This window comes from Ostrea edulis, chromosome 3 (genome assembly GCF_947568905.1).
Source record: "Ostrea edulis chromosome 3, xbOstEdul1.1, whole genome shotgun sequence".
Taxonomy (NCBI): Eukaryota; Metazoa; Mollusca; class Bivalvia; order Ostreida; family Ostreidae; genus Ostrea; species Ostrea edulis.
The window spans coordinates 15,049,237-15,059,412 of record NC_079166.1 but is presented as its reverse complement, the minus strand read 5'-3'; the positions used below and the strand labels follow the sequence as shown (position 1 = coordinate 15,059,412).

At 34.0% G+C, this 10,176-nt stretch overlaps 1 protein-coding gene across 1 annotated transcript; it reads left to right on the top strand.

Annotated features, from left to right (window-relative positions):
* The first annotated feature begins 533 nt into the window (after positions 1 to 533).
* On the top strand, positions 534 to 9,358 carry LOC130053264 (uncharacterized). Its single transcript, XM_056160197.1, has 7 exons — positions 534 to 584; positions 692 to 838; positions 1,005 to 1,084; positions 1,215 to 1,283; positions 1,398 to 1,617; positions 5,624 to 5,749; positions 8,614 to 9,358. Exons 1-7 carry the CDS (start codon positions 557 to 559, stop codon positions 8,709 to 8,711), a joined length of 768 nt encoding a protein of 255 aa, XP_056016172.1. The 5' UTR covers positions 534 to 556; the 3' UTR covers positions 8,712 to 9,358.
* The last annotated feature ends 818 nt before the right edge of the window (positions 9,359 to 10,176 follow it).

Here is a 10,176-nt window from a genome sequence, read left to right as displayed (position 1 = left end):
TAGAGTAATGTGTTTTATATGAGGCGCAATATAAATTTTATTATCATTATCATTATTATTATCATTATTATTACCGTATAACGTTTTTTTACGCGTGTCTAAAATTTGGCGATTTGCTTGATCAAAGGTATGCTAATAATTTTAGCGGGATCAATTTTGGCAGATAGGAAAGAGTTATTTCTCTTGTAAATACTTAAGTCACAATTGGGTGTATATTTGGCGAATGAAAATCTATCTAACCACTAAAATAAGCCATATTTATCACCCCGCGGAAAAACCCGCCATACGGTATTATTATCATTATCATTATCATTTCATTTATAAATTTAGTATCGGAGCAGGTTTGCTCACGGCACAATAAGAATCTTATTTCATGTACGTTGCATATTTCCTTTACCTTCAACCTCAATTAACGTATTGTATTGATAAAAAAAACTGAACACGTTCCAACTCCATGTAGCTTACATAAACTGATTAAATGTCGGTCATTCTCTGTATAAGAATCTAGATTTCCGATAAGAAAGATAAGAGCTAATTCCGTTGAATATATACCAAGATGACAGTGTTTCCCACAACTTTAGCTGGTAAGTCAGTTGATGAAGATTATTTTCAAACAACAAAGTGAAATACATTAATAGTTACACGCAGAGTTTACGTTAGATGATGAATGCACTGTTTTATTACCATGTAGTGGTGTGCCTTTGCGTCATCGGCAGTGTCCTGACACAAACATGCGATGATATCGACGCCAGCGTTTGTCTTGCGTTCAATAATGAAGAAGACATATGTTCCGACCAATGTCTATCGAAGTTATGTCCACGAACATGTGGAAAATGTCGTACGTCTCACTATCTATAGCCTTCTCTACAACGTTCTATCGCTCTCCTATAATTGTATTTAAAGTAAAGAGCCTGAAAAGTTCCCTCTATAGGACTAACGGTGTAAATTTGATTTTTTTAATATAAGTTTTTCCATGCATCTAACTGTCACATTTGTATTTTAAGCACTGAAATGTTATCAATGCGATTCTGTTTCCAACGTAAATGATTGCAACTCTACCATGGAATGCCCCGCAGATAGCATGGTATGCACCTGATAGGTTTGTATAGCATAAGGATGTGTATGTACATGTAGCCATGTGGATCTTTATTGTCTGTGAATCTTTAGGACACCTAAACACTTAATCTTCTTATTTCCTCTGCTTACATCTACAGTGCATTGCTAGTGAGTCCCTAGGAGCAGACTTTAGCATGACTTACCGATTAGGATGTGCAACCAATGACGTGAGTATTACCTTCCGAAACTTTTATGCTTTTGTTACCTATGTTCGTCCAAAACACATGTTTTCGTATTACATATACCGCTAACCCTCTACTGTTGATACCTTTAATACACAGGTGTGTGCGCGATTATTTGGATCGAGTCCGGGCGGAAACTCTTTAATAATTGGACGAAGGTCTTCTAACAGGAGAGCCAGTTTAAACGGTGACTGCTGTAACACAGACCTGTGTAACAGACACAACCCGTCACCGCCAAGTATTCGACGTCAATTGGCAAACCTCACGACAACCACAACTGAAACCATGGTAACCACGACTGAAACCATGACAACCACAGGTAGACATATAAATGCAGTGCTACAATAACAGAGATACACATAACAATATCAAAATGTATTGTTTTCGTTTTATTTGAACCCCCAATCCCGTTTCAAATTTAAGCCCTTGATATTTGTGTCAATAATGCATTTCCTATTTTGTTATCTCTCTTGCGAAGGGATCTTGTAACCTAACGGTTCGTTCTTGAAGCTATGTTGCTGATTTGTCCTGTCACCCGATAACGGCTCAAAAGTCGACTGATAGTCGAGGGATGGACATTAAATTACCACGCTACACTCTATTGACGACATTCCACAGTAAGCATCCCGATAGCTCTGTTATATGGGAAGCCCTTTTACTATTTATTCGAAAAATAAGACATCTCTTTAAATTAAAGAGATATCTCTTATTTTTAAGATTTATCTCTTTAAAATGAGAAATATCTCTTAATCTTAAGAGATATCTCTCTGAAAAAGAGATATCTCTTTCACTTAGAGAGATATCTCTTTCACTTAGAGATATATCTCTTTCACTTAGAGAGATATCTCTTATACTTTAAGAGATATCTCTTTCACTTAAAGAGATATCTCTTTTACTCTGAGAGATATCTCTTTTACTTTGAAAGATATCTCCTTCACTTAAAGAGATAGCTCTCTAAGAAGTCCTAGAGAGATATCTCTCAAAGTATAAGATATATCTCTTTAATCGTTGAAAAAGAGATATCTCTCAAAGAGAAAGAGATATCTCTTTCCAATATTTTTATTAGTTTGAAAAGTTAAGGAATTCTCCCTAAAACGGAAACCCGCCAAAGCAAATCTTACCATGATGACTGGGGTGTTGCTAAAACGCGGAACGGAAAATGGAACGGAAGACGGAACAGAACGGAAAATATATTATGCAATAATGTTATGAGGAGGTCAACATTTTGCAAAATCAAAGGGCTTACTATGAACAAGGGATGCAGAAATTACAAAGAGAACAGGAAGTCATCTTCAGAATCCACCATTTCATATTGATACCTCATACTAATGCATTATCATGTATTTTTACACGGTGTATTTTGTGGATGAATGTACCAACAGACGCTTGCTTAATAATCTGCATAGTAAGTTTTAATAAAAACATCAAGCAAGCGCCTGTTGGCACCATCTTTTTTCCCGGTTTTGTCATCCCTCCTCCCACATTTTGACAGTATGTTGTTTCACAAATGAAGAAAAGATAAATACGATAACATACTGAAAAACACTTGAATTATAATTGAACCCCTTTCAAATTCTATCATTTTATTCTGGCTGGTATCGTAAGAAAATATTTATGAGCCCATCCAATGAATAAAAGGTACACACACACACCCCTCCCCGAAAACAACATTGTAAAAGATAAAATAATTTTTTGAACATTTTCACCAAACATAGCCTTTTTAAATCGAATATGCTTTTAATCGAACTATATATGTTTAAGATAACTTAATTTGAATTTAGTTCTACACCTGGTACAATATACATTTATGTATCACATCAAATTTTAAAGTGAACGAGCCCGATGAAGAAAAAAGTTTTGCCTCATTTGGGATGAATCTATGTGAAAGTTAGTACATTTACCGATATCCTGCGGATTAGTGTTGAAACTGAAGAGATACAGCGGGAAAGAAAGATTGAAACAAAACCGATGTTAACTAGGGTGAAGTTTACAACCAATAGAAGAGGAATTAACAGATTTATTTCATAATATATGAAATAGCTAAAAAGCTAACACAGAATTTATGCTTGAATGGAATTAGAAGTCATCTCATTATTAATCCAAATGTTAAGCTATACAAGTATTTAGTTTAAAAATTCACTGCCAGAAGTCCTCCCTATTTAGGATTGGAGTCGTGCGGTTACTAAGTCTCCTATTAGTTTAAAAATTATAAATCAAACACAAGATATTTAACTTGTTGACTAAATAAGATCATGAATTCTTATTGTTTTATACATATCACACTCCCTGTTGTAAGTACACACATACACGGTATTATGTGTAAAGACATGCACATGTACATTAATGACGTTTTGCCACAGGGGGGGGGGGGGGTATATAAACCACGTGTGTTCTTTTCATTCTCTACTCATAGGTGTCACTGCTCGCTAAAACTTCTGTCAATGCCGAAATTTCAAAATTCTTGTAGAATGCCTTGTAAATTCTTATACTAACGTTTAACTAAATTCGCTTAATCAATTTATGATGCAAAATTATAAGATAAAGTTGTTTTATTGCTTGTAAACAGTTCCCAAATTGTTGATTTTAATCAAAATGAATCACCCCCACCCCCAATTTTTACCGTTATCTTATCTACATTAATCATTCTAATTCTTAAATTCCGTTCCGTTTTCCGTTCCGTGTTTTAGCAACACCCTGATGGCTGCAATCCCGTGGGAAGATTTTGCTTTTACCGCATGTGAAATGTATATAGGTAACAAAAAAACAAAAAACAACAAAGACAATAAATTGATGAAATATGCGAGCTAGACTAGATTTCGCCTCTTGGCAACTTGACAATGTTACCCCATTCACCTCTTCAATTTTTCCCGCCATTTGTACACTAGAAGTATTTTGCTTGGTTAAAAAATAGGGTTACATCATTGCAATGACAATGCAACAGGGACAAGTCATTATGATCACCTTGGGAAAAATCTAGAGATATATCTTTAGGTTAAAGAGATATCTCTTTTTGAAAATTTAAAGAGATATCTCTCTAACTTAAAGAGATATATCTTTAAATTGATAGAGAGATATCTCTTTCCCTTTGAGAGATATCTCTCTAGATTTGAGAGATATCTCCCAAGCGTAAAGAAATATCTCATTTGTTTAAAGATATATCTCTTTTAGTTAAAGAGATATCTCCCTAGCGTAAAAAGATATCTCTTTAACTTACAGATGTATCTCTTTAACAAATAGAGATATCTCTCTTATTTAAAGAGATATCTTATTTTACGAATAAATAGTAAAAGAGCTTGCCATACTGTTACGTTCATTTTTAGAGATTCGTGGACGTTTTCCCATTTGAAGTTTCTGCAAACTTTCAGCGTTTTTGTGTGTACGCGTGTTCGAAATGATACCCCAGTGAATGTTTGCTTTGAAATTGCATTCAATCAATCAAGACGAATTGTTGAGCAAAACTTGCAAAACACCAATCTATGACCTTCACGTGGCGCATATTGTGATATTCATTCATATGTTACTTTTTCTGCGTATTAAAATGATAAAACTATAAAACCTTGAAAATAATGAAGTACAAATTACCTACATTCAAATGAAATTGCCAAACTTTTTTGTTAAGTTTATGTTAATTTGTATATTCATTAGCCAGGTCATTCAAATGTGTTTACAGCAGTGTGCATCATATCTAAACCACATATACATGTATTGCATATTGCAGGAAGAATATGTGATATAAAGATCAGAGTATCCTCTGATGTTGAAGATACATGTATCAGGTGAAAGGTCAAGGTCAATATCATGATTTATGTCCTCTGTAAAATACAAAGTTAATTTTTCCATCCAGTTTAATTTCAAAATTGCAGGAATGATATGTTGTACAGAATCTTACATTCCTACCGGGTATTAAGGTTAACAATGAAAGAGCATGTTCATTAAGTGGAAAATTCCCAACATTTAAGCTTCGTTTCTTGTCCCATCTCTTAACACAACCTGGAATGGTACTTTGTATAAAGATACTCCCGGTGGTTTTTATAGCGAAATTAATAGAAATCACAATGAAAGGAACTTTTGAACACTTTCAAGGACCCTATCTTACACCACGATCTTAATTTCATTTTTGAATATAAATGGAATATTTTCGGTTGAATGATCATGTACAAAATGTCTTGTGTTTGAATTTTTAATTCAATACGACTTACAGGAATGTGATTTTACAAATATGTCATTTTGAGATTGAATGTCCCGCTTTGCGGGGTTCTTGTTTTGTTACTTCACTCTTCTTCATCCCATGAATATTAACAATGATTGCTGAATGTTTTTTACAGCATTCATTAACTCAAAGTGTGCAGACATTGATACGGCGGCCTGTCTGAGGTTGTCTGGTCTGAATAAAGGGATGTGTAGTGATCCCTGTGTGGTACAGGCCTGTCCTAGAACCTGTGGACAGTGTTGTAAGTTTGTTTTGTTTTTTTAGATTCTCACCCCCTGAAGCAAAGCCAATATCATGAACTTGTTTTAAATGTTTTGATTTCGTACAACATGCGTCTAACAGATGTCGCACTCTCAATTAATATTCACACAAAAATTGTCAATACGCATTGTGGGGTTGTACAACACCATTTTCAAAATACGTTGGTTGGAAACAATAAGGGTAATTTACATGTTTATTAACTCATTTGTAAATGTAGCCATTAGTATAGGGTTGTTTGTATTCAGTTGTCCATAGCAGGTAATTTTGCATTTGTCAGTAAATTAAAAAAAAATGTTTATTCGGTATATACATGCATACAAACATATATACATATATACCAAGGATAACCCATGAAAGCTCGAAAGCTTATTTCCAATGGGGTCCTTTGATGCACGAATGTTTGCGCTAGAGGGTCTTTTATTACGTCACTTGTTTTATTATGATGATAAATGTCATGTTCACTTAAGCAGTTCTGTCCTTTCACTAAATGTTTAGTAGCAAAACTGAACTGTGGAATGACAAAGACTTTTCTTATATTGTAAACGTGTTCAATTTCCTCATGTTTTATCATATCAGGTGTTGTTTATGATAGAATCCAATTATGCAATGATATAATTATATACAGTCCCTGAAACGTTCTACTTTCCCACTTGAAGAGTGAACACACGGTGAGCGAACGGTGAGCGAACGGTGAACGTACGCAGAGCGAACGGTAAACGCACACAGAGCGAACGGTGAGCACGCGGTGAACGCAAAATGGTCTATTTATTCGGTATATTTCGGATTTTCCCCTTGGATTGTACTTAGTTTATATTAAATCAGGTAGATAATACATATATGAATACATCTGTTTGTTCATTTTTGTGCAAGTACTGGATTTATATATCTCATGAAATGATTGTAAATTTCACATCAATGCACACAGCAATCATGCACAAACAAAAGCAAATTTCATAGGTACATTGTTTACAGTATTACATGTACAGATACATGTATACATGAAAAATAGAGACATATATCTTATAGTATTTAGAATTGTTGACGTTTTCATAAATCATGAATATTGGTGCGTCATCTCGGTATACTACATGTATTATATATTTTAACTTAAGATACATAGCATTTAATTTCTTAATACAAAAGTCTAGACAATGCATGTGAAATAAATATAGTCTTGTAATAAGCGCCAAGAATTTACAGGTGTAGATGCATGGCTTCAAAATTTACGAGCGCAGTCTTTGGATTACACGCAATAAAAAGGAGTCAAGATAAATGCATTAAACAAACAACACGGGTAGAACAGGTACCTCGTGTTGACATCTGAACGCTTCTAAATAGTATAAAAAGTTTATTCCCACGTAGATTTTGCGTAATTCACTTTATTGCAAATACATGTATATATAGTATATCGATCTGAATGTACGTACATCTGTACGTTCAAAATAAATAGTGTGACCATGAATTTACATTTATATTGTGCAATATTTGTATATTTTTGATGCGGATAAAACTGTTTATTGTACCAAACTATACGTATATCATATGTGGGGCAGAAATGTACGAGAAAAATTTCATCTTTATATTAGAGACAAACGATACAAAAGTTTTAAATTTGGGGAAAGGAGTAAATACATTTATTGACAATGTATTTCATAAATATAGGCGTAAAATGATGAAAAATACTTGTCAAATCAATTTGACATTCGAGCACGAATATGCATTGAATGTAGCATCAGGTTTTTTTAAGTAAGAGAGAGAGAGGGGGGGGGGGGGGGGCTTAAGGAAAATAATTGACTGATATAAAATTCGTATCACGTGAGACCAAATAAAATATAATAAATTGTGCTTTTGCCCAAACTTGAAAATGTTAAAATGATAATTCGGATGGGGGGTGAGGTATTTATCAACTGAAACTGCCTCATTTTCGTACACGTACAAGCGCTCGTTGCTCGTTCCTTGCTACTTGTACATGAATACGGGTTGAATTCATAACTGCAGTCTCTTACATTTTTCTCTCATTCAGAACTTCTCCCACTTTTTAATCAAACAATACTTATATTTTGTAATGATGATAACAATGATTTATTCTATTCTTTGATATTGTTGAGTGATCTGCAGTTTTCCTTGAATTTTCGCAGGTGATAATCCTGATATTTGTACATTATAAACTAAATTTCTGATATAATAAGAAAATTTACTTCCACTCTTACGCACACGTTCCTTTTTTCATTTTTGCCTTGCTATGAAAATCGATCCTTTCACTTTGGTGTTCCGAAAGGCAGTGAAAGGTGAACGCACGGTGAACGGTGAATGCACGGTGAGCACAAAACTGTAAACGGAGAGCGCACGGTGAACGCACGGACGTCGCACGGTGACCGCATGGTGAACACACGGTGAACGAATGCAAAAATAGTAAAGTAGAACTTTTCAGGGACTGTACTGATTTCAAGCGCATTTCTGATTCACATAAAAACAAAATGAATGAAAGTTGAAACAAATATGATTAACAGTTCGTTGATGTTTCCATACCAACTGTCATTAGTCATTTTTGTGAATGCATAGTATAAACCGCATGCATATTCTTCAAACCTGGTTACCTATATGATTATAAACAACTTTATGATAAACTCGACTTCATTTTCAAAGAAAAAGTAAAAAAAAAAAATTTAATCTTATATTAGAAAAAAAATGATTGCGTAAACAATTAATCCAGAGTCTACATAATATGGTATTTTAATCTCAAAACTGTTTGTTATCAATCATGTGATACATTTTTGATGAATATCTCTCTATTTCTTATCTTCATATACATGTGTACGTATGTATTAATAATTTCTATATTAGCGGAGTGTTATTGGTGCAACCATGTTAAGAATCCAGAGCAATGCAACCAGACAACTCACTGTGAGACGGGAGAGGTAAGCATCTCTCTGTTTAGTTAGGCGTAGCATGATTCTTCATTCATTTCATGTTGGTCTACACTGAGATAGCGAAAATGTTAAAAGCTTGATGTAAATTAGCAATTTATTCTTCAATCCTATTCCATGTTGTATTGTTTGATAAAGGAGAAATTAGCATCACACTCTTCTCCAATGTGTTTTATTTTATCTTCTGATGCTAAACATCGTAATAGGGGAGATGTTAAAAACCTCACTCTTTCTGTTCAGCCCATTTCGTGATCAACCTCGTGATATATTTCAGAAATAATGATCGCGTTTTCGTGTATGTTGCAGGATAACCTCCGAGGTCGAGAAATGTTGTTTTGAAATATAAAAGCCGAGGCGTTTTTTATTTCAAACAATTCGAGACAGAGGTTATCCTGCATCATACACGAAAATAGAGAAATTTATTTCTATTCTAGTACTGCTCAGAAATATACAGCCGATCGTTTACCTATATAGCTACGAATTAGGTCACTGTGACATCATGTCAGTTTCCGAAATAGCCTACATTATTTTGTGCTGACCAAAAAAAACGTGAGATGATAGGAGTATACTAAATATATTTTGAAAAAACAAATTTCATGTACATGTATTTAGTTTGGTGTTAACGGATTATTTCAATTGCTTTTAATACAGTTCAAGAAAAACTTGTATGTGCATCGTCATTTCATTAGTAAAACTTGAAGTGCAGGCGAAAAGTATATCAACTTTCTCATAATCAGTTAATTCGTATGAAGGTATATCGTAGAATAAGGACCGCGGTATTCCTTTTATCTTTGCAATGATAGAATATTCCATTGTTACCTGCATATGACGTTGATATATCTCAGCTGATTCAATACGCAATAGCTTGTTCTGTGGTTAGTTTTTAGCCGGGCTTTGCTAAAAGCCCTGGCTGTAGGCACGCTGATCGCATTCCTTACTATAAATAGCTCAACATAGAAAAAGTAAACAAAAAGCCAAACAGCGTTCAAGAAGAAACTTCCGAAATACAAAGTAGTTTTTCTGATATTCAATAATTTAGCAAATCAAGATCAATTTTAGATTTTTGGAGCTAAAATTAAACAAACAAAGGCAAATCTAATAGTTTCAGATTTTTATGATTGCTAAAATCACAAGATCAGTTTTTTTGGACACATAAACAATGCGCATGAATATCTATGAACTACTTTTCATAGCGTGGGTTTTGACAGCAAAGAAGACAAAAACAACCAGAGGAAGATAGGATCGAAAACGAGAAGACTGAAAATGGTTAGTTTTATGGAATTATAAATTTTACTTATTGTTTGAAAGGTTGTTTCTCTAGCGAGTGAAAAAAAAAGTCAAATACAGTGAATATGCTTAGTTTAATGCTCTGTTTTAACGCTGTCGATTACACGACTGTCCCGCCATTATGTCAATCGTAATGGGTAGTATTAATCATAATTGATTATCATCAGTTTAATTTCAAGAAGTCCATTTAGTG